Genomic DNA, 26,485 nt, shown 5'->3' with positions numbered 1-26,485 from the left:
TAAAATGAACTTTTGAGAGCAGCTTTTTTAGAAAAGCATAAAAGGCTTGAGTATAGTCCATTATCCCCTAAATCCACCGATGTAGCTGGAAAAGTTCTTTCCGCTATTATTATCACTACAAAAGCTATGAGTCTATTAAATAAATTTCTTAAATGTGTTTTTATGTACTAGTCATGGTAGGCATCTTTTTTCATGATATTTATTGTGCCAGTTAAACTAAAATTTAATTTTCTCAATGCCACAAGTATGAATCGTTGCAAAGAGTTGTTTTTCTACCAGTCAAGTTGATGTTTTAGCTGAAAACATAAAAAGTAATAGTATCCAAAAGGCAGAAAATGTTACATTTATTTTACCTGTATACATTGTAACATAATATCTTATTTGTAAATTTAAGAGTTTTGGAAATTATTTCAAATTATAAGCATTTACTTGATGAATGGATGTGTTAATAGACTTAAAAGGCTCACGATATCTTCCCATTCCATCAAAAATAATCGTGGGAAATAATTATATTAGGTTCAGGAAACAGAATTTATGATGAAATATGGATGAGGTGATCATAACTTTTTAAAAACCCTATATAATTAATACAATTATAACTAATTTGGAAAAGAGGCATGAGAAGGTTGGGATTACATGGGCAGATTGGAGTATCAATAAAAATTGACAGATTTTGTGGGTTTAAAGGAAGAAAGACATTTATAAATATAGACACAAGTAAAATAGAGCAGTTTTGTTTTATTATAGTAATAGACTACGCAGAGTCTTCGGAATGGGCAATTGAAAGTCAAGTGCATCATAAATAAGATATTTCTTCCAACCGAAAGTGCTCCGTAAATTCAACATCGCCACTGGATATAATTTCTGACAGCTGCCTTAAGATCCCTAGCAGCTGACATCGCCATTCGTCTCTTTCCCCAAAGGTCCTGTATTCTAACCAGTATCCTCAGATGGCAAGTTACAGCATTACTATATTTGTTAGTTGTGTCATAGGTACGTTATACAAGTCTTTGCACCCTGGTTTTGGGTCACAGCTACTCCTGCTGACGTATCCTCCTAAGAAGTTTCCGAAACACATTTACCTTTCTGCCCCCAACTGAGCACTACTCAGCAGTCCAATATTTATTCTTTTACTTTTTCTTCTTTATGTACCTCTTCTTTGGAAAACCCATTCTCTCTTTTGCTTTATTCACCTAGAAGAAGAGAAATGAATATTTTGCATATAGAGAGAGCCTCCCTTCAAAGCTGTGGGGCTGTATCTCCCATGCTTTCTAGACTTTTCCGCTTAGCACACTGAGCAATGTCCTAAACGCCAGCTCACGGTCTCTCTTTTCTCTCTAGCCAACAACACCTGTTTCCTGCTTGGAAAATCGCCTCCCTCTTCTGACTTGTTTCAGTCAGCCAGCATTTTTTTAATTCGAAATCTTGAAGCCACTCTGGATTCCTTTTCCAACTGCCACACGGACGAACAAGTCACACTCATTGCCTTCGTTAACTTATCTACACAGGACCTGCCATTACAGCCCATCATCCTGACGCTGTGACAGATGATCCCCTTGACACTGCCATAACAGCTTTTCAGCTGGTTCTCCTATTTTTTTAAAAAAAAAAAAACCCTTTCTACCCCAGCCCAAATCTCCCACAAAATGGTTAACATATAAAAGTAGGCTTCTAATTCTTGGCATATTATCGGCTTTAGGTCTAAGCCACTTCCGTGGACCCCTTGTATACTCTGCACCGCAGGATGTTCTCACAGCACCAAGCCTCTGACCTTATTACTCACTTTCCTGATGATGGATGCAAATACGCCCTGCGGACCTAACACCCTCCGAGACTTTTGGAGTCAGGTTTAATATATGTTTCCAATATTATGTTTAACTAACAACAGAAATGCTGATAAGACAAAGTTTGTCCTCTGGTCAAACTAGGCTATTGCAGTATTGCCAACTGAACCATATTATGCTATCTTCACATACTACAACTTCTCAAATTTTCTCCGTGTTCTGGAATGTTCTCTGCTCTCCACCTACATGAATCCTATCTACCCTTCAAACTCCAGTTCAAGTTTTATATCTTTGGTAATCACCAACTAACAATAGCATCTTCCTCCTTGATGTAGAAAAGCCCTCTCTGTCTCACTCAGTTAATGCTTAATTCACTAGTGACAACGTAATATTACATATTACATTTTTTATGCTTAAATCATAGTTTCATAAATTAGAGTGGAAGCACTTCGAAATCAGGTAAAAAGTCTCATTCATCTCTGTCACACTTTTAAGGCAACACTAGTGCATTGTTTGTGCAGAATGCATAGTTTTGGATGAATCAGATTTACTGCTGTAGACCTTTAGCCAGGTAAATGTTTTGACCTATTTACTTTGGTGAGAAATCTAAGGTCTTTAGAATTGAGTAGTGCGAGATATTTCAGGTTTTCCTTTGAGCCGATCTCTTACTATTCCACGTATTTCCTCTTATTTCCCCACAGATATATTAGCTCACAGAATACAAAATCCTCGCCTTTTACTCTGTATAACCATGTAATGCCCTTTAAAAATAGTATTACACACAACAATACACAAAATGCATGTGTTTATCGAACAGAAAAATTAGACTCGGACGTTTATATCACAAGAATCCTAAGGGGTTAGGCAGGCTGTCATGGTGGAAATAAACATAATAATAAATTAGTGGTTTTCTGCAAAGCAGTGCCTTGTGTGAGGTTTGAGATCAACTTACACAACATCGTCCAGCTCCAGTCTGGTGCGTGGAGACAGGCTGATCAGGATGTAGGACACGGTGCTCTGATGATCGTTCATTTCATCCGGAAGATAAACAAATGCCGAGTTTGTTATACAACTTACAGAAAATTACCGGAATTATTATAGAGCATCTTATCTTCAAACCAGAGCTGTCAACGAGAATTTGCCACAGTTGTCCTACAGCATGATTGTGTACATAATTCCATTTTCAAATTACTGTCATTGGAAATACCTGACAGGTATTCATTTTTTGTTCCAATAGGTGATAAAGTATCTAATTCTGTTCAAAACAGCTACAGTTATATTCTACCCTTTAAGCTTTTACACTGAAAAAGTATTTCTATTTAAGAAAGCTGGATGAAATGTTGACCTGATTTATTATGTTTTATCAATTATGAAAAAAGTAATTGTGGCTACAGATGCCATCCCAGACAGGAATATTCACATGGGAAAATCTGTGAAAAATCATCTAATGACATTGTGTTTAGAAAACACAGCGAAAATGTATCAAAAATCTCTAAGGCCTTAAATACGTTTGGCTTTTTTACATGATATATCTGACATAAGCCATCCTATTGTTTCTGCAGAATGCAAAGAATTCTATGAAACAGAATTTAATTATAAGTTTCAGGGGAAGTATACTACTGAGCCATTTGTTAATCCTCTAAAACAATTCATAGTTTTAAAATAAAAGGCTATACCCTTTTAATTTTGTCAATTCACTCTAAAGACATGGTCAGGCTTCAAGTTTGGAGAGCTGAATTGGCATTATATAGGAGAAAAGAGAACAGCCTGGGATGTAAAGATTTTAGCTGCCAAGGCTCTGCCAGGATGAAGATGTAAAGCCATGTGGACACACTTCAGTAAGCATGACCCCCTCCTGGCCCTGCACAGGGACTGTTTAAAACCCTGCTCTAGAGACAGAGGATCCTTGTAGACACTTCAGGAGTAGAAAAAGCATGGCTCCTGAAAGAAGTACTAAATTTTGCAGTTTGATCCAAAATCTAAGAATATATTTCATACCAATAGAGATAATATCAATACTCATATAACTGCGCACAATTAAAACAAACGTCTTTTATAGGACAGATAGCTGACCCCGCTTATTTCCTGCACTGGAAAATATATATTATTTTCACAAAGTAATGTCTACCACCAGGTTCATCTGCCCAAAAACCTGCCACCTCAATAGGAAAGATAATATTTTTAGTTACGATATTTCAAGTTAACATGTAAATGTGCACTATTTTTAAAGTCTACAAATAAAAATCCTTATCTTACAAGACAGATAACTTCATTATAACTGAACCACTATAAGTATGACAGTAAAACTATTATAATCACAAGATCATCAAATTACTATTCAAATAAAGAATATATTTAGTTGCATGTATCTCCAGGGTCCACACAAGGAAGTATATTCTGGCATAGGGTGGAGTTGTCAGGCAAAATAGAGAATACTCTGTGAAATCTAACAAATATTTTAGCATAAATATGTCCCGCCTATTACATGTGCCATGCTTGTGCTAAGCAATTATTTGTCATTTATCTGAAACTTAAATTTAACTGGAAATCCTATATTTTTATTTGCTAAATACGTCAATCTTAGGGGAGGACGGCCAACTCGGCTAGCTGAAAATGGAGTTGTAGTGTGCATATAAAATGAGCTTACACCGAGTAAGGTACAGTTTCAACTAAAGCAGATTGTGCTGGCATGAGATTACCAGGACCATTTTCTATATAAAAAGCAATTCGAGTTTATGCTTTTTTGAGAAATTCCCCCCTGTGCAAATTTCCGTAAGTGCTGTACAAAGGAACAGAAATTGATAGTGCCTTCTGAAAGCTGAAACATGATACTCTGAAATGCAATCATTCTAGTAGAAAACCTATATCTGATTTGTCTATGTATAAGTCAAAATCTCACATAAGCAGTGGCATTATTGAACTTTTTTATATAAATAGTGAACATTATTGAACAGTAGCATTCGAGAGAAAAAATTTTAACAAATAACTTCTCAGTCAATGTCAATACCCAACTTTTCTCCTTCATAATGAATATGATGTTGTACTCATTTTTGGTTCTGGAATGGAAGATTTGGCTCAAGAAATCAGAATCAAGAAAACTCTTATTTCCTATCAAGCAAAAATATCTACTAAGGAAATCTGTATGAGGATATGTGACGTGCTCCTCCTGATAAGTAATCTCTGACTTTGGCAAAATAAAAAGCACTATATAAATTGTTCTATTGAAATTATTATTTCATCATTGACATAATTATCTTAATGGAACTGTTCTTCTTGAGAAATTTGGAATAAATGTACTGGAATATTAAAAAATCTAAAATAAATTCTATAGAGTCAAATTCATCAATTGCTGGTACTTACCAAGAAACTTATTTGCTATGTTAATTAGCATATGCAATTATTGAGTCAAAAGCTTCATAGCAAAATTTCTTGGAGTGCTCCACGTAAATAGATTGTATCACAACGGAAAGACTCTAAAGTCTAGGAGTTTTAATTTGGTCCCTTTTATCTTCAATTTCTCTTTATCACGCTCCTGTTTTTCTCTATCACGTTGAACATGTAGGCAATATAATAACCACTTCAAGATGCTTATTTTTCTGGAACTCTTTCTATCAATTGATTTTGCTACTGGTACAGCTCAGATTTTCGTATTTTGGATCCACTTGCTCACCTTCTAGCCTGTAAAAGACAACTCATCTGTCTCCCTTCTCTCCGGGAACAAAGTACATGCTTTCTTTCGTCTGGTGTCTGCACACTAGTGATTTATATTTTTGTAATTGTATAAATTCAGAGCATATAGTCATCATAATCAGAAGTTTCTTCTTACTGTTTTAATGCATTTAGAAAGCTCTGTTCTTTGCTCATTCATTGACTATTTATACTCAACCCAGAATAAAATGTTGAAATTAAAAGTTCACTCAACCAATTAACTTTTTTTCTCAATGACAAAAGACATTTTATTCAAATTGGCCACATTTTTCTTAAACATAAGCCAACACATAACATTTGAATTTTCAGTTATAAAGATAAAATATATGTATATTTAAGTGCAGTTAAGTTAATTATGGTGTTAAATTATGTAAAAATATTGGTGTCATTGAAAGATTAATGTTCTGGGAAAGATATAACACAATTCCATGAAACAAAACTTTATAGTTTCATTTAGGGAGATACGGAAAATTCATTGTCCAAATATTTCCATTTCATGTACATCATTATCAGCTCAGCAGTTACACCCTTTGAAAGCTTCATTACTTTATCTCTTAAGGAAACCACTTAGGTTTTTTTCTATTAACATTCTATATATAGAATGAAAGTAACATAAAACAACCCATGGATATCGCCTTCTGTTTCTGACTGCCTTCTTGTGAGACTGGATCAATTCTGGAAATATAGAATAACATAAAATTACACAATTTTGGGGACTCTATCCTAGGACTATATTGATTGTCATGTCAATATTATTGTATTCATTTATATTGGGAAAAGGTAATATGTTTTTTTAAAATAATAAAAATTCAGTGTCAATTTCTTTTGAAATAATAAATTGTTGACAAAGTCATTATAGCGATCTCAGATACTTCTGTTATTCCTCCTAAGTCCAAATGTTGCAAAACATTCTAGAAGAAATTTTTAGCGACAGTGCCTTTTCAGTCTTTGGTAATTTTGCTGTATGATAAATTTGTGAATAATTTTGTGCTAGAAAAAAATCCCTGACATTGATTAGAAATTGGGGGATTTTTTGGTTGTCGTTGAAAACTTACATGAAGATGATCAATGATTTACAAAAGTGTCTGAAAATAGAAGTTGATGGCATTACTATTACTATTAACACCACCATATCTGTTATAGGTGCAGACAAGAATAACAATCGTTTATCAAATTTGATTATTCCCCATAAGAAAGAGAATAACCAAGAATTAAGTCACCATGTTAGCTATAAAAAAAAAAAAAGAGTTCTTAGTTAATCTATTATTTCATACAACTTATAAATTTACATAGAAACTAAGGCTTTCTGATAGATGTATTCTATGTCTAACTAGTAGTTACCTCTTTCTCACTTAAAAGGACTTCTTTTTTCCCTCCCTTGGTATTTCATCTTTTACTAACAGTATGAAACTTACAACAATCCATGTCAAAATGGACCTGGACTGTAGCAGCAGCCACAACAGGAAGCTTTGCTTGGCGATTTATACTATTAAAAACGTGTGAATTCCAATTGCATAGGGAGCCCTGACACGGGCACATTTCTCCTGTGTGCCCTCAGTCGCTGCTGGGTTATTTCCTCAGCCTTTATCCCCTGAGCTTCAAATTCTTGAAGGGTAAGATGGGAAACCTATCTAATCAGGGTCATGAGAAGTGATGAGAAAATGTACGAAAACCGCGTTGCATTGCTCCTGGCACAGGGTAGGTCTTAGCCAATATGCTTTTCTTGCCCAAAGAAATACAGGTAACTTCTTTTAAACTCTATCTAATTCAAAGACTAAAATTTCTCCCTATGTACCTTGTTTCAGGTTGAGACTTTCATAACAAAGATGAGACGGGAGAATACGGAATGTATTCTATTTTATCCTTAAACCATATGATATTTACAGTTTCTTGGCTTCTGGTTTACACACACATACATGCACACACCTATAACAAAACAAACCACTTATTTATCGTTTGGTTTTCTTCTAAGTTGACTAAATTTATTTTTAAGATAAAATTCATACTGTGATAAGCGATATATTTTCAAGTTATCTTTGCTAATGCATTTAAGCTGTCACAGTCACAAATCAATTTAGGAGCTGACGATTATTGAGACAGATCTGCACTATATGAGCTCAAACATTATTTGAGCTTTAAATTAGAGCTTTTGAAGATGTTTTGTTTCTGGACCACAAGGAGCTAATCATGTTTTATAGGAACATTTTGGTTCATCTGTGGTTGGTACATTTAGTGACTTGCCAATGCCTCAGATTCATCTGACTCCAGGCCCTACAATAAGATGTGTGTGTGTGTGTGTGTGTGTGTGTGTGTGTGTGTATGAGAGAGAGAGAGACAGACAGACAGACAGAGAGAGACACGTTGAAGCCAGACAGAACCAGACATAAACCTCAGCTATGCTATTAACAAGCTAACTAGGAAGTTCCTCGACTTAGTTTCTTTATCTCTAAAATAAGAGTTTTTGTGAAAATTAAAATGAAGATAGTTCTTGTAAAGTGTTCCTCACAAGGCCTAGAGAACAAAGCAAACACTTAACATTTTTAACACTTTAATTTTACTCTCATCATCATTTCCTGTAGGAGAGTAGCTATGTGTCACTAACCCCACCCCACTGACCTGTAAGACAAAGTGTGATTCTCAGCTTACTAAATGAGCGTCAGCTCTACAATGACTAGTGGCCAGAAATCACAAGTCCATATCATGCGATACGTTTAGAGGACAAAGCATACTCCACTGTAGACAGACCCAGATGCTTTGTTCTGTTTTTCGCAAGTTCAGCGAGCTCTCGTCTCTCTGACCTCCTGTAGAGGTTCAGTCGCCGCTGGGTTGTTTTCTCAGCTGTTTTACCAGAGCGTTTGGGACCTTTTCTGCTCAGTCTTCCGCCCACTTTATGCTCTTTCTCCTCAGCAGGGGATGGCCGAATTGGTCGCTGGGCATGGAGTTGCAGTGGTTGCCTCGGTGATGACCTTGTTCTTTGCAGTCTTTGGTGTTTTCCCACTCTTCCACACTGATAGATATTTGAGACTTTAAAGGAAATGAGTATTGATAATTAGATATTTTAGGAATAAGGTTGGCCTGTGGTTGTATTAATGTGTCTGCAATATCGTGGTATGATTATCTCATGAGACTTTTCACAGAAGAGCAAAATCATAATCATTGATACTAATTTTCCATTATTATAAATATTATTAGAAAATATGTCCTCTTGAAATTATATATGAACATAAGAAAATATCTTTGCATTCTCCTATGTAAATTTTTATGAAAGGATTTAATTTTTCATGGATCAGAGTTATCTTACCAAATGACTATTGTCATAGAGTTGTTTGAGTCCAAAAACACAAAAAAAACTAGGTATTTTAAAACTTTATTGAAATTAAGTCCATGTAATGGACTTTTCTAAATTTCCTACAAGTATTTCACATGACATTTAAATAAAGATTATAAGAATTTTTTTATTTTTGGAATTACTAACATTTTAAAGGATTTTAAGTTATCGCTCTTTCTAAAAATAGCATTGGAATGAACTTTATAAAATGTGAAATTTTTATTCCCTTATATGACCCAGAGAAAAACAGAAAGCACTTTTTAATTCATGCATTAACTGTTCACATAAAATGTTTTCTGACTAAAATATTACAACATATTTCAAGAATTGTTCTTAGTATCCGAAACAAAAATATGTTGTAAATATTAATATTTCGCAAATGTATTCTAGAATCACAAACAAAACTTAAATCTCTCCATAGGAAGGAAAAGCAATGAACAAACTCATAAAGTCTATTTCGATTTATTCTTTCACTACTAAATCTGATTTTCAACTAAGAAACTCCCCTTTGATTATAGGCCCTTAGTAAATAAAAGCTTCCTGTTCCAGAATGAAGTTATTACGCTGAGTGAAATAAGTCAGACAGAGAAAGATAGATACCATATGACTTCATTTATATGAGAAATCTAAGAAACAAAAAGAACAAACTAATCAAAAACAGACTCAAAAATATAGAGGACAATCTGATGACGGCCAGGGGGAAGGGGGTTGGAGGGCTGGGAGAATGGGGTGAAGGATTAAAGAAGGACAAATTAGTGGTTGATAGATGGTCACGGGGATGGGGAGCACGGCATAGGGGATGCAGTCAGCACTAGTGTAATGGCTAGGTGGAGGGCCGGGGGAGAGAAAGAGCAATTAGGGGGATCGGTTTATAAACGATATGTCTAACCAATGTACTGTATACTTGAAACTAATAAATTCTTTAAAAAAGAAGAAAAAAATCATTGCTTATCATACCAGGAAGTCATATGAGGTGCAGCGCATATCAAAGCAGGAAGTCTTACATTCTGAAAGCATGCTCATGCAAATGAACGGCTTCCTGAACTTGATTGTACCTACAGCAGCACTCACGAATCTGCTCCTGTGTTCCCTTCTGTGGATGGAAGCTTGAGCTTCAGCTATAACATGCATGTGTTGCTGGCTTTAAGTAATAGAATTTAAATTACCAATTAAGTTCAGGAGGTAGATCTAATAAAATATAAATCATGGAGACTCAGTCAGCGCCTTATACAAGACCTAGTGGCAAGCTACGATGTCATCTCACACTTAAGTTCAATAAATAATATAAATATCCACCTTTCTACTTTAAAAGAGTACTATATCAGAGTGATATCGAAAATAATTTATTTAACCTTCATATCTTCATGAGAAGAGAACATTTCATTAAAAACTTTTTAGAAACCTTATTTTAGCTATCAGAATTTAAGTTGGAAGTATTAAAATTCTTGATAACATAGTTTTGCAATAATGGATACCTTTATAAGTCAACTTACTCTACCTACTTGATAGTCTCTACTTACTTGATAATATACTGAAAATCCTCTTCTGTGGAAGTAAAATACATAAACACTTGAGAAATATCAGTAAAGAATATCAATCTTTGTTCAGAAGTTTCAATTTATATGTACTTTGCAGCAAAAATGAAAATATATTAGTTATATTTAGACATATGGCTTGCAGAGTTTTATTAATTACAATCTTAAATTTATTCAATGTGATCTTTCTAGTCATAAGTCTCTGTAATATAGTTTGATTTCCTACAAAGATGTGGAAATGGTAATTTTGCCAGACCAAATCCTCAAAGCATTATGTTCATATAATGCCACTTAAAATTCAAGTCACACAACCATAAAATATTTTAGGGAAGAGATAAAGATTTGCTTCTCTTCCAAGAAGAGGATAAAACACTGTTTCTTTGTGAATGCTTTTTCCTAGGTGCATGTATCGAGAATTATGTCAAAAATACATCTAAATCATAAACTGAAGCCTATATATATATTACCTAAACAGTATTGAATGCCCTATTCATCACTGTTTTGAATTCCCCAAGGAAGTGAATATGATTTATACAGAAAACCCATAAGACTCACGAGGACTTTTGTTAATAATTCAATAAAGTAAGAAGCCTTTCTTTATATATTTCACTTTAACTATAAAAAAAAAAGAATTAGAAAGATTTGGGGATTAATTTTAAGAAACCTAAACTGACAACACATAGATTGTTTATTACATGTTTGAAATATGCATGCCTCTATCCCATCGTTCCAATATTACACAATGAAATGTACATACAATTTTTATATATTAAAATACACAAATTTGCACAATATTCTGTATCTTTCCTAGCTCTGTCCCTATAACAAAGCTATTTAACTCTGTGTAAACTGAGAATAATAATACCGGTCTTCTACCTCATAGAAACGTTGTGCAAATTCATATAACACATTAATGTATGAAGAAAACATTCGCCAACCGTCAACTACATAGAGTAATCATATTAATATATCTTAGAATGTTTGTCCACAATATCAGTTTTACTGGTAGGAACAGTATTCAGTTCCTGGGTGTTGAATGTGCGTGTGTGCACCTGTGTGTTTTAAAAGAAGGTTCATTTATAAATATACTTCTCTGCTGTCATTCATACCTGGTGGTGGCTTTATTGTGTTCTGAACATGGCATTGTGATCTAGTGGAAACAGGGCAGTGTCGGGACACTCAAAAGTGCCTTCATCGTAGGACCTTTCCCTGAGCTTAGGGTCAGAGTGACAGAGAGGTTAAAAGCAAGTGTCATGGCATCAGACAGACCCGGCTTTAACTGCAGGTTCTACCTGCCACTTAGCAGCTGTGTTCCTGGCTGTGTATTTAAACTCTCTCCTGTCTGAAAAGGGATAATCTAATTTTACTTTGCCCACAGTGTTTCTCTGAGATCTAAGAGATAATACATGAAATGTGCATAACAAAGGGCCTGTCTCAGCAAATGCCCAATAAATATCAGTTAACACGATATGTCATGATCTTGCATGGAAAAAAAAAAAAAAAGGTAAAAGGAAGAAAAAAAGAAATAATGATGAGAGGTTATATAAAAGTGAAAATGGTTATAAAAAAGGTGAATGACATATGTTTGGTATGGTTTTCTCTATCAGCGACCACATTTCACAAGAAATCAAGATGCTATAAAGAGATATTGGGGGGGTAAAGATCTCTCGGTTAAAGTTCTGCGAATCTGAAGAAGAGAGCGGGGATCTAAGTGACAGGGGAGGTTTCTTGCTCTGTGCTGCTCGGAACTGTTCCTCCCTAGTTCATGATGCGAAGACTCCGGGCCGACTTCTTCGTAATGTTATTTTCAGACGCTGAATGTAGTTATTAACTTAAAAAATCAAGATTTGATACTAACGTTTGTGAGCATTAGAAAAGATGTCTGCATATTGCTGTGATCTGATCTCAGTGTTTGTGTCCCCTCAAAATTCATACATTGAAATCTTAATCCCAAAGGATACTGCGTTAGCGGGGCCAGGGGACGGGGCGCAGTTCTTCGGGATGTGATCAGGTCCTGAGGATCAGCCCTCATGAGTGGGATCACGACGGGGACCCCGGAGAGCTCCCCAACCCTTTCTGTGCTGTGAAGATGCAATAAGAAGTCTGACCCAAAGGGCCCCCTACCGACCACGCCGCCACCCTAATCTCAGACTTCCAGCCTCTGGAACTGTGAGAAATGAATTTCTGTTGTTTATAAGCCACCCAGCCTGTGGTATTTTGTTACAGAAGCCTGAACGGACTAAGATGTATATTTTATATGAAATGCTTCTGGGAACATCTTGATGTCGTTCAATAAGGAAATGAAAATTTCATATGGCTGTGCCGACAATTGTCATATAAATTTAATGCACTTAATACACTATCTTTTTTTACAGTTATATCGTTATCCAAAGATTTATCAAACTTAATAGGATTGAAGAGGCTAAAAACATTTCTTCACAAGAATAAGAACTGAAAACTTTATAAATGAGAAAGTTTCCTATGCCTAAAATAGTTTAATTTACTTTCATTGTTTTCAGAAAGATAGAAAGTGTCAGATTCACAAAATATATCGAAGATTCTTTTCTACACTACACACACACACACACACACCCCAGAGTGACTCGATTCACCTTTCTCTCAGCTTTTTATTGAACAGTTATTCATGTCATAGGTTCTTGAGCAATCTGTGCAACAAAGTGGTATTTTAAAATAAATCAATTTACCCAGTAGCTTGAAAGTGAGTGCTTGTAATCTGGATTCACAACCCCCTCAAGAATAGTCTTATAGCCTTTAGAGTAGATTTGAACTGTGCTGTCTGATTTATGGTTGAAGACATTCTGAGTTGTCGCCGAAGGAATCTGCAGATGTGTCTCATAGGTCAGGATCCAAGCGTGACCCCATCTAGACCATCGTCCTCATCCTTAGCTTGTGGTTTGTCAGAAAACTGAAAGTAGTTTTTCTTAACTAAATGACTTGTTTTATGTCTAGAAATAGCCAAATATAAAAGCATATTTTTGTTTTGCAGAAAATGTCATTTTGAGTTTATATGCTCAGATTTCATGTATTATATATAATTACCTATGTGTGTAGAGAATATTCTTGTACACCCAGATAACTTTAAACTCCAAAACTGACTTACAAACCAAACATCAATAAACAGAAGAACATTAAATAAGCACACAGGTTTAACATATGCATAAAGGTATTCAAATAGTTTACATTATTAGAATCATACTTTTCATTGCCAGCTCACCTTCGCAGCACAATTTTCACTTATCATTTTCCAGAATTACAGGAATATATAGCCTAAAGCAGTGGTTTCAACCGTGCGTGCGTGCGTGCGTGCGTGTGTGTGTGTGTGTATGTAGACCCTACACACTGCAGGGTAGGTCGGAGAGCTATCATCTCCAGCATATTATAGTCCGAAAGGAAGGACCTAAACATACAAAGTTATGAAAAGCTATTATAGTGATTCTAAGGACAACATCAATTTTACTATGCTCAAAACATTTACACACACACACACGCACACACACACATACCACACAATCCCTTTCTTTTTCTAACATTTGAGAACCACTGTCGTAAAGCATATGTTGCTAAGGATAAGTGAGCCATGGGAAAGAAAATTTCTATGACATATGTCATGCCTTAATTGAAGAAGAGATACAATGACATAAGACTCGGTAGATATGAATATCTGTGTTCTTATGTAAAGAATCCACATAAAACAGTATTATTGACCCACGTAGACTGTTGCGTAAAGGTCACCACTCCCTTATGAAGGCCTGGTCAGCTTAGATCAACCTTATAATTTTCTATTCCTTTCTGATCAGGTAGATTCTAGCTGCCATTTGACAAGGAGCTGAGACCAAAGGCTCAATGTGCTTCCTGTGGCAGCTCAGGGAAGAGTGATCTCAATGCAGTTCAAGATGTCAAGTGGACAGAAAGCCACCACTGTGTAGTTAAATTAAATAGATCGGATCCATTTCAATTGCTTCTTGCTAATAAGTATTCCAGTAAGACTCTGATTAACTTAAAGAAAGTAAATAATGAAAGCAAGAAATGCTTTTCTGGGGTTGGAAATGAACAAGAATCAATAGAGCTAGAAAATACTATAAACAGAAATTATAAAATAAAGTAAAAAAAGATTCAAGAGTAAAATTTTTTGAGAGAAAGTAAAAGAACTTTACAGATGACCTCAGAATTCAGGAGAGGGAAAGGGAGAGGGAGGTAGACAGACAGACAGACAGACAATGTGTGTGTGTTTGAATTAGAATGCATTTGAGCTTAGTGAATATATCTTTTTGACTAAGATTGTAAGGTATTTAAATCACAGGAATACTTACTGTACTTTATTTAAAAATTTAAGTGTATTGACATAAACATTTTCTAATTCTAGTCGTACACTCAAAAATGATGACGCACCAGTGAAAAACAATGAAATAAGATCTACGTTACTATATGTACTTTGCACATAACCATTTGCTGTTTACTCTGGAAATTCACTTAACACATTTCTTCCTTTTTATAACTTGCGAAGTGACAATAATATGCTCTCTACTTAATCTTCACTCCACTGTGTGTTGAGAATAGCCCAAGGTCACATGTAGCTAGTAAAAGAAGCCAAACTCAGATCATCTGGTTCCAAGTCCAGTCCTCATTTGGTCATGCAAAATAATTGAATAAATGATGTGCTAAGAACAGGGACAGAAGGAGTATCAATAAAGAACGGCTAGAATGTGCAGTCGAGTAGTCCCGCCTTATCTGGAGGGGTGTGTGGGTGCCTGAAACCACAGGCACCAAACCTTGTATGTACTGCTTTTTCCTATTACATACCTATAATAAAGTTTAATTTATAAATTAGGCACAGTAAGAGATTAACAATAATAACTAATAATAAAATAAGACAATTATAGTATACTGTAATAAAAGTTATATGAATGTAGTCTTTTTCTCTCAAAAACTCTTATTGTACCGTGTATACAATGTGAACACTCTGGACTAAGGGGTAATTCTTGTCCTGTGTGAAACAGAGTGTCATGGTGACAGATTTCCACATGCTACTCAGACTAGCGTGCAATTTAAGACTGGTGAATTGTTTATTTCTGGAATTTTTCACTTAATATTTTCGGGCTGTGATTGACTGCAGGTAACTGAAACTGCTCAAAGCAAAACTGTGGGTAAAGGGCGACAACTGTATGTTAAAATCCAGTAAAAAGAAATTTGACTTGCTATAGTAGGCATCAGACATCCATTATAGACGCTTCATCATGTGAGTTAAGTAAGGAAAATTATCATTAATTTTTTGGTACTATGTAAGATATTGAAAGGAAGAGAATTTTGAAAAATTAAATTAACCGAGAGGTAATTAAATCCAAGAATAGGCATGAAATTTTCATGTCAGCTTTCTGATTACATTAAAGGTGGACACCTCACTCAAGGACAAGCCAGGCATAGCCACTGGGGCCGACCTGGCAATGACACCATGCAGTGATGTGATTGGATTGGTACCTAACCATAATTTGAAGAAAAACAGGTGAAATTAACTTTCCATCCGATAAGGAAAATATACAAAAACTTGAAAATAAAGCACTTATAACAGTTCAGCTTAATTAATTTGTTTTTTTTAATAATCTGAAATATTGAATTCAGTCCTTAATATTCTTTTTCTTTAACAGCTCTGAATTCGTACGTTAACTATTTGACAAAAGGGAGAAAAATAAAATACTTGTAATGCTGTTTCTCGAGACCGACACAAGGGAGGAAAAAAAACACACCAAGTACAGTTTAACCGATGACTCAACAAGTTTACACACATGAAACAATCAGCAACAAGGACAAAATATGACAAATACCCACATCACATGGATAATCTAATTGTGTGTTTTGTTATTTATCATGGAGCCTTTGAATAAAGTTGTGTAAAGAATAAGCTATTATTTTTAGTTTACCAGAAAGTTGTTGTTAGATTGTTTATTGTTTGTTTTTGTTGGAGGGTTTCAAAAAATTATCTAAGCTTTGATAGAAAGAAAAAGTCATGCTAGAAGGAAATAAAACGATTGGAGCTTTGGAAACTGCTATATTCATGAGAATATTTGACATAATTATTGACATTCGATAATCATTATTGGTCTATATAATCATTATTAAGATCTGTACTATTTTAAAATCAGATCTTATAATAAGATTGTTTTTGTTTTTCCCCTACGTATAAATTTAAGGAAGTTCACAGAAATATTCTGAGCTTTCACATTGTCTGTAGACTCCAAAAAACTGATGTGCTCAGTCACCAAATAACCCCTAAGTATCTGGGAGTTGTAAAACTTATGCTATCTTATTTTTCAGTTTTAAAGGATAATATTCTATTCACTTTTCAATAGGTAGAAGTAAAATTTTGAAGGGAATCAATGTCGTTTTAGTGAATAACAGCGGAGAATGAGCAACTAGAGTTTTGAAACTATTCTTTCTTAATTTTTGTTAAAATAATTTGAATAGTATGATTTTGTACAAAGTAAAGTTTTATATTAATAATATATTTTAAATATCGCATTCCAGTTTAAAGACTCAGTGGTTGGTAGATGGGAGAGTCAATTATTACTCTATTGTGCACATTTTTAAAGTTACAGGGTTAATGACTATGCAGGTGACCGACAATCAGACTAACATTTTCCACAAATTGACTGTGTACATTGTAAAGATGCTGGCACTTTAATATGCTTTAAAAGGATCCTTTACTAATATCTGGTAAAATTTTCACTGGTAATAGACACTTCAAGCAAACGCAATTTTCAGTACACTAGAAAACTGGAGGCAAATACAGTTCTACATTTTCTTACCTAAAAAAGAAAAATAGGGACAAAGACATTTACTAATTCTTAATCTTTCAGATTTTGGAAAGACAGCACTATATCATATATTGTATTGTAGGTTATGCCCCTCGTGGGTCTTGGGTAACATTTTATAATAAAAAATTTTAGATATCTTCGATGAAAAATATGAATATTCACTTTAATTGGAATAATAAATATTATAAATAATCTCATGACAATTTAAGTGAAGTTTTGCCTCCAAATGAATTTAGTGAGCTTTTGGGATGTCCGAATTGTAGATAAAGGATTGTAGACAGAAATATTATTCTTCTTTGTCACTAAGAGGTCCTTTGTTTTGTTTGTCTGTCTGTCTTTTTGTTTGAACCAGGAGATTCTGATGTTTATAAAAATTCCCTTAGACAGACACATATAGATGGTGGTAGAAGTTCTTCTGGTGTGGTGATGTATGACCAGCTGAGAAGGGGCAGATCCAGCTGCACCCCGTTTTCCACAGACTCATTTTCCAGCCACGGTCCACATCCCCACTCGACTCTGTGTTTGCCTGAATCCTCCTCCCTAACATGTTCCACCAGATACATAGCCCACCAGAAAACTCTGAGGTTGCATTCCAGGCCTTTTATCAATTTTGTAATTTTAATTGTAAATATCCTTTATCATCATTTGTCTTCTCAGAAATGTCTGCTAAAGTATTCAGTGTTTCTTCTACTTATTATAAGCAATATAACTTGTAATAACTATTTTTGTCTCTACATAGAATTTGGTAAGACACTGACAACAGACTAGAGGTGACATGGCATACAAACCTGCATCTGCCTTTAAGATATGTTTCTGTTAACTCTGTGAAACGACAAGGAAGCAAGGCCTAGAGTCTTTATATTATTTATTCTTATGACACGTTTATATGAAATATTGGCATTTGTTAAAAAATTCTTGATAGAATAGGATAGAATTTAACACTTGAAAGTATAAAGTGCAGAAATATCAATGAATAGGTCTAATATGAATACTTCATGGCTACAAGATTATTAGTTGTTGCTTTTATCAGGTATAAATACATAATGTAAATAGTCAGAAAATGCTATTTTTATAGAAACTCCCGCCATAATATCTTTTATTTCCCTCTTAAGATGCATCTGCATTTACCTCTTTAAGCTGGATTTGTTAACAGGCTTTTATCTCTCTGATTCTATGTAACATGCTTGATATATTTTGCAGTTGCTACTTTTATCTATTAACTTCTCACTCTGGAAGAAGAGGAATTAACAGTCTTCCACCTATTTCACTACCTTTTCCATCTCCTGTCATTTCAAAGTTGTTCAAGTATACTATTGGTTAGATCAAAATTCAGGGCATATTATGACTAAATACAATTTATAGATGAGCTACACAGGAAACGTGTTTACTATTCATTTCTGCATAAATTTTTTGTTGGTGGTGGTTTGTTCCTAGAGTTTTAAGTGTCTTATTGTATTGATTAATTAGGATGCTATTTATCAATACTTCATCCTAAACTCTTGGGCACTTGTCTAATCTTTGAACATCGAGATGACAGATGTCATCTGTCTGAAAAAAATCTCACCGAAGCCCCTGCTCTGCTCCAGGTTGCTCGTCCTTGCTGGTGCTCGTCCTTGCTGGTACCCCGTCCTGGGGGCCCCCTGACCTCACACTGCTGCCTGCTTTCCATAAAACCCAGTGTCTTCCCTGAGTTGATATTTCATTACCGTTCCCCTCTTTTTTATTTAAATACAAGTCTGACTTAAAGGATATTCACTTACTGGCACTTTTGCATCTTGCGAAACCACGATTGAAAATCGAACCCTGCCGATCACGTTGTATAAGCTCTTAAATAAGGACACACATAATATGCTCATTCTTCTGATAGGGACCAGACCAGGAAAACAACACTTTCTCCCATATTTCCTTTTATCATTTAATGCAACAGTTTTCTTTTTGCTTTATTCGACGGGAAAATAAAAGTCGAATTCCAGCTCAACTGCAGTAGTCAGTTCATTTTGGATGCAGAGTAATATTACTTTCTCTGTCTTTAGATATTTTTCTGCCCTTAATATACTGTGCTGTAAAAATGCTTGATGGTCCTATTTTTACCTTTAAGTATTTAAATCATCTCACTTTCTATAATAGGCAGAAAATAAATGTGCCAAAAGATAAATTGAGTTTCACACAAGAAGACATGAGGTGTCATGTTTATTTTACCCAGTTTTCTTTATTCTTTCCAAAGATGTGTGTTTTTCATATGAGCTAGAGGTTTGGAGATTTATAAACATTTTCCTGAGATGATCTTTATTTGTGATAGGAAGAACTGACCAACTTATAATGCTAAATGCTCCTTAATGGCAGTACACAGTCTCAGATGTCCTTACCGTGAACAGCATACAACAAAGTTCTTTAATAAAACAAAATGTCTGACGTGGATATTCACTTGACCAAGGACAGAGTCCAAATGTCCAAGTTCACAAAGCCTATGTAGAAGACAAGGTCATGACAATCCTCTGCTATATAAAAATCTTTGTACTTAGCCAGGTTCATATATGAAATGATTATTTAAGTGCAAAAAAAATCTGCCTTCTCTTAATTTTTAATCAGATAATTTTTTTGGATCCAGTGATTTTAAAATTTTAGGCATATCTGACCAAACTATCTTATTTAACTGTCTGCTACATTTCTCCTGTCAGTCATTCCTAATTTTCTCTAATTTGGTCTTGCTGTCTGTGGTGTGACCCACAGGGACCACAGTCAGTGAGTGACAACATTGGATTAAGCCCCACAGATGCCAATAAATCTCCTTTTAGCATTCCCGAAGCCACCAGAAAGAAAAACTAAACTATTTTCTGCTGGCCTCAATATCTCTTATTTAAGTGTCAAACTACAAATCTTAACAACAACAACAACAAAATTTACTCCATTAATCTTATGCTTCCTAGAAAGCTCTTTTCTATACAAGGATTCATTAATTTTATCGCAAATTGATTTAATGATTACATGTCCTACTGAAATGGACATAACTGATCTGAGCCTCATTGTTGAGGTAATTTTGTGTAAGATCATAAAGAGAAATGGTTAACCAAAATTTTAAATAACCTTGAGGTATCTGAAGAAGAATATGTCAAGAATATAAACCATCAAAAAATATATAAAGCATCATTTATATTAATTTTATAATTTTATAAACACAGATAAGATAGTGCATTTATCCAAAATTTTTATTTCATGAAAGAGTCTAATTTAAAATGTGATGGTTAACTAAGCGTATATAAACTATTTAGAACCACATAATGTGACCAAATCAAAATGTAGGAAAGTTCGCAGCAGCGAGCAGCCATCAGAAATTGTGTCGTGTATTAATAGACTCTAGTTTGCTCTTAAAATTACTGAGCCTTCCGCTGGGAAGGTCTGGCATTGCTACTTGAGTTTTTTTCTTGGCTTCAGGGTAGTCTTTAATTTAGAGTTTGAAAAGTGTGAGTTTCAGTGCTTACTAACTTGTCTTTGTTTTGATTCCTTTATTTAAATAAATGCTAATACATGCAGTTGAGGAGTTCATCAGAAAGCTAGATTGCTTGCTTTGAGAACATTTCTTATACATCAGAATGTTACTGAGAATTCATTTGCTTCCTTATAATCTTCTAGAAATTAAAAATCCTAGATCTACAGAAGATACTCAGGGCCCCAAATCCATAAACTCTGGAATAGTCCCTTAGCCAACAATATTTTGAGAAATTCTGGCGTAGTTTACTAAACAAGTAAATGATCAGGTGTTTTCTGTTCGTTTTTGTTTTTGCTGGAAACCACCAGTACATGTCCGACGGCATTCTTTTTGTTTCTTTGACATTTTTCAGAAATCAGTTTCCAAGACTGGGAATGGCTGCATTCAGCCAGATGAGACGTTCAAAGGAAGATTGGGCTCGTTCCAAACCTCAGCTGTAGTCATTTTCTGAGATTCAGTCCAGTAGCTCCCAATGGGGATGTTCCCAGAAGAAGAACACAACTTCTGATCAAGGCGAGCGTACGTTCTCATCCCTAAGTCATCTTCGGTGATTTCCATCTAGGATACATACGAATCATTTACATATTAACTTTGGAAGACATAAAAACCCAGTGGTTATTTTTCACTTCTTAAGGGTAGACTCTGTTGAGATTTAGAATTCTCAAAGTGCCAGGTCACAAGTGCTTATCTATGTGTTAAACTGATTAGTTGCACCCCATCTCAGCCTTCTTCCTGGGGTTTCCTCAAACCTAAGAAACCAACTACTCATTTGTGGCAGCATGACGTTGTATTCATTCAATCCAGGAGACGTTAAGCTCTGGTCATTGACTGGGAGATGCTTTTCTGAATGTGCAATAACTAGAGGCTGCTACTGGAGTTAGTGGACAGGGTCTGCCGATGCTACAAATTTTAGAGTGCGAAGGACACTTCGGCACAAAAAAGAACTGTCCATCCAAAGTTCTCATGACACGTGCATTGAGGAAGATTTGAGGAGAATGAGCAAGGCTCGCAGACTAGAGGCGTAACACCTAGTCCCTCTGCTAGTCCTAAATTTGAATCGTTGGCAAGTCACTTCATGAAACACACTTAGTCCTGGCACACTCAGCCGTAAAACACAGAGGCCAACTGTATCATCGCCGTTGCCCTCCACAGCATGGCCTCCTGGGTCAGAAACCTTCGACCTCAAATCTCCAGCTAGGAAAAAAACACCCGAACTGTGGACAGAACGGCTATTTATCATGATTATTAATTTAAAATAATGTTTTTCCCTTGAACATATTTTAAGGAATTAAAAAACCATGATGCTAGTCTTTGAGCAGATATTAGGGAAGAAAATGACATAGAAGAGTTAGCCAAAGTCCATTTAGATGGATTTCAGACTGTCTGTGCGAACAATCTTCTATCCCAGAAATGATTAACTTACAGAACAAAGGAAGCCCGACCCTGGGGTGGTGTCTGACCCCAGCAGGAGTCTGGTGAAAGAAATCATATAGTCCTTCACAAATGACTGCAACATAAATAAAACAGCTCTTTAGTACGGGTATGAAATGTGCAGAGTAGCTAGAGTGTGGACACCATATCACTTCTAAAAGGTCATTTCTCGTAACACATCATTGAGCCTCCATAAAAAAGGAAATAAAAATCTATCTTGTCAGAGTCCTAAATACACATGCACCGTTACGCTGTCCATAAGGAGATATGGGAAAAAATGATTCTCTAGATATTCTGATATGCTCAAATTTTATGCATGCTTTTAGACATGATAAAAATCATCTTTAGGTTTTAATAACAAAAATATGAGTTGATATGAAATAGAAAAGATCATAAAAACTTGAAAGAACCAAAATTTGCAATGAAATATTTCAACAAGTTTTTTTTAGGATTAAGCTCTATGCCAGTAGAATAAATTTCTAATATTTAAATACATCTAAATATTAATGAATTAATAGTTTAGTATTAAATGTCATTACCAGACTATTTTATGGTCTAGCAATAAGACATAGTTTAACATGTTGTTAGAACACTGCTCAGTATTTAGAGTGTTAATGATGCTTCCAGTTTCTTCGATTTATTCTTAGCTCCCAGTGAAAAGAAAAGCTTTCAAGCAAGACAAGGCATGTTTTACCATAACGTAACGGTTATTTATAAATCATATGAAATGACTGCCTTCAGTCTGTTCTTCAAATATTTAAAAGTGAAAAATGTCAATAATCTTATTTTGCATAGTAAAGACTTTTTAAAATTTATAACACCTTTTAAGTAAATCTGCTAACCCACTTCCTTGATTACTAGTTCATTTTACCAACCCCTGGTATCAGAAAGCTAAACCTTCCACACAGAGGAGAATAAACATGTCCATTTCCTTTATTCAGGCCAAAGAAGTGATGTTTTGGTTTTCAATGTGTATTAGTCTCTTATTAGGACACGAACATATAGGGGGCCACCAAGAAAAGTTATGACATTCGCCTTTATAGAGAGTGTCATTTAACTCCATTTCTAACTCAGTGTGTGCTAAAAAAAAAAAAAAAAAAGGATTTAAAAACAAATTCTCAGGCACTTAAAACTATTATTTTCCAAGATGAAAAATAGGAAGTACTCATGGAAGAGAAAGTAAACTAAAGATCTGGCAAATGACTGTTTTAAGTTATTTTAGAGTCAGATGCGGTAATACAGCTAATTTGTGTACAGTATTTGTCACCAGCACATCCCTTATCCAGAGGTCATTTGTCCTGTAACTTCCTTAGGGCACAGACAAGGATTAGGAGTGAGCCAGAAAAATGTGTGCAGCCTCACGTGCTACAAACCCCTGCAGTAAATCTCACGAAATTCAACCACAGAAGCATCTTTTCAGTTCCACTTAGTTTCTATTTAATTTTATTTTAGATAATAATTTTTTTAATAATGGGTTTCCCAGCTTTACACAGATGATAAATAAGAAAAGTTATCAAAAATATGAAAGTAATCTGTTTCAAGTGGGAAGGAGGAAGAGACTTTTAAGATGTAACAAAGGAAAAAAATCTTTCAGTAAGTTAAAAAAAAAAAAGTACCATAAAAACTCAAACATTATACAAGGGCGGGATCGTTTCCCACAGGGACAGGGACAGGGGCAGGGGCAGGAGTGATCCAATGACGTGTGCATGGCCGGAGGTCGAGGGGTCACACTAACCACTGGATAGTCTCTCTGTGAGCCCTCACGTGTCACCTACACACCGTGACTGATAACGCTGCCAGGATCAGTTTCCTTTGGGAAAATGAACACAACGGTGTCTCGGATAGAATTACATTCATAACAAATCACTACACGATTGTAGTCATTAATAATAGTTTTTAAATATACAATATAAATATTTATCCATAAGAAGATGGGCTTAATTCATTAACCATCATAATTAGATGCTATATAGTATATTTTAAAAATATAAGAATGCTTATTATATAATTTTAGGAATTATATATGTATATATAAGTTTTTATATCTTTAACCCATGACTTTAGTCCTTTTCACCTATCTGAAAAATGGACCTTGATTATATCTCATTTGCTGTCAAGAGAAAGTAAATAGGCAGTTACTACTTTGAAAGTTATTTTTCTAGTTCACTGTTTCTGAAATAGATCTAGAAAACACAGAACTTCTGGTATCTTATTTATTACAAAAAAAAAGATGTGAGATAAAAATGAAGAGAAAGAAATTATTGCTTTTCCTCCCCTGTGATCCCCTCAGTAATGATCAAAATTGTGTGCAGATGGGTAACGGTGTTTGCAAAGTGTGGGAGCCCCCGCCCCCTGCAGTGCCCACTAATGTGCCCAGGAACTTTAGGGCAAACAGGAGTGCTTGTTCATTCTCCTGCGCTGGCTTTGTTCCCGCACTCATCTGGCGAAAGCAGGTGGTTTGTGACATGTGACATTGCTAGAGGCACACTCAGGGGTGTCATTAGCCCAAAGACCAATAGAAAAGCTTTAACTGTCTTTAATTTGTTCAGTCAAGCATTGCAGAAGAAGGTACATAAAATATGTCATCATAAAGATGACATAATACAAATATGTATTATGAAATAGGCTGTTTTTTTAACCTAGTAATTTTTCCTTAGCTTTTTGTTTTTAGTTTAGTAATAAAGATATAGCAACATGCAACATATATTAAAATGTCACAATAAACATTGTAAGACACTGGTGCTAAAGAATGCCTAAAAATTATTTCAGAGATTGTTCTGAAAAATATATTTTTCTTACAAAATGTTTCATAGGCACACTGATGTCCTTAAATACATGAAATAAAGTATTGAATTACTTCCAGAGCCAGTGCTGAGTTTAACGCTAGTTAAATCATTTGTTTAATAAAATCTAAGTGAAATATAAAATAAGCAATTTAGAGAGCAAAAAGAAAAGATCGCATACTTGGTAAAGAAGTGTGTCCAGCATACTGATGCTAAACACCCTCCCCGCAGCAAAAGGCAGTCGGAACATAAAAGCCAAATTAGAACCTCTCCCTCATTCTTTCTGTTCAGAAAATTCGAAATCGAAAAATTCGTGAGCATTCTGTATTTTATGCTTCTGTGCTTAGTTAAATTTTCCTGACACATGTGAACAAGGTATTTTTATTACATGGTTCTCAGCTGTGAATGTGTCATTACTTCATTTATAATTGTATTTTTAATATATCTAATTTTCATAACCAAGGTTTCTTGATCAATTAAAATAGCCAATAGTTAAGAAAGGTTAATCCCTTAGACAGTCAACATTTATTTATTCTTCATACCTACTTCTGAAGAGAGCCCAATAAAATTATTTCATGAAACTAAACATAAAACCCCAAAGCCGCGTAACTTATCATAACACGTAGAAGATCCGTATGGAACACTCTCCTGTGTGCGGGCAGAGCAGTGGGCGGGCTGGAGCCGTCACGTGAGGGGTTTCTTCTAGCTCCTGTCATCTGAGTTCTTTCTCTTCATGCCCTTTAAATTGTGCCAGCTGCGCCAATGCACAGCTAAGCTTTTGTAAATGAAAAACAAAGAAAAGAGAGAGAAGAAAAAGAAAAAAATGAGTTGCGTGTGTGTGTCTTATGGCGTATGGGAGTTTCTTCTGAAAAATTCTGTTGCTGTTATTTTCCTTTCATAAATGAAGACATGAGAACAAATATTTGTGTAAGACTAGAAGGTATTGGTTAAAAATGCAGATTACTCTTAGCTGTTGGTAATCTCAAAAATGCTGGTTTCATTTGTTGCCAACTTCCTTTCACTGAGCAAGACAGATACAGCTAAGCAAGTAAGAAAAGCAGCCTTTACTCTTGGGGCAGTGGAAGCAAACCCTCACTCTTAATGTAGCAGATGTGGGGGACCACACGGGCAGGGGGACCTCCCGTCCACCATTTCAGAGGGGGTCTGGCTGAAGGATGAGTCGTGGAGATGAACAGGGCTACGGCTGCTGCTCGCTGTGCTGACGGGTCGACAGTGACTTGACTTTGGCTCCCCTGGGAGAAGGACAAGGTTGGGACTCGGCGCCCACCCCTCCAAGGAGCAGGAGGGGTCAGTCCGCCATATCACTCGTGTCCATCTGGCTGAGAAGACTCTAAGAACGTCCTCATTTGAGATGTAGGGAGAAGGTCGGAGGAAGGACAGCCAGGCGGTGTCCCAATTTGTGTCTGTGTCCACTAGGTCGCAATATATTCTCTCATTTATTAGCCTGAGTGTCAAGAAAGCCTCGTTTGAACAGTCCATGTAGGCGGCTGGAGATGGCTGGAGTGATCTGTCTCGATTGCAGGGTTATTAGCTTTTCCTGTGAACTTGGGACCGAATCTGGTTCCTGAGGTGTGGGAA

The 26,485-nt window shown here is 35.4% G+C and overlaps 1 protein-coding gene across 1 annotated transcript in view; it reads right to left on the bottom strand.

The window, feature by feature from the left end:
* Positions 1-26,485, bottom strand: part of KCNT2 (potassium sodium-activated channel subfamily T member 2) — a 63,860-nt gene that overhangs the window by 2,167 nt on the left and 35,208 nt on the right. The window contains 7 exon segments of the mRNA XM_025049840.1: positions 2,734-2,822; positions 8,218-8,372; positions 8,375-8,516; positions 8,716-8,736; positions 21,102-21,230; positions 22,096-22,179; positions 25,068-25,169. Of these exon segments, the coding sequence (XP_024905608.1) occupies positions 2,734-2,822; positions 8,218-8,372; positions 8,375-8,516; positions 8,716-8,736; positions 21,102-21,230; positions 22,096-22,179; positions 25,068-25,169 (722 nt within the window).

The sequence above is a fragment of the Pteropus alecto genome, unplaced genomic scaffold (assembly GCF_000325575.1).
Source record: "Pteropus alecto unplaced genomic scaffold, ASM32557v1 scaffold65, whole genome shotgun sequence".
NCBI classification, from domain to species: Eukaryota; Metazoa; Chordata; class Mammalia; order Chiroptera; family Pteropodidae; genus Pteropus; species Pteropus alecto.
The sequence above is the reverse complement of the archived record's forward strand: the minus strand, read 5'-3'. Positions and strand labels throughout refer to the sequence as shown.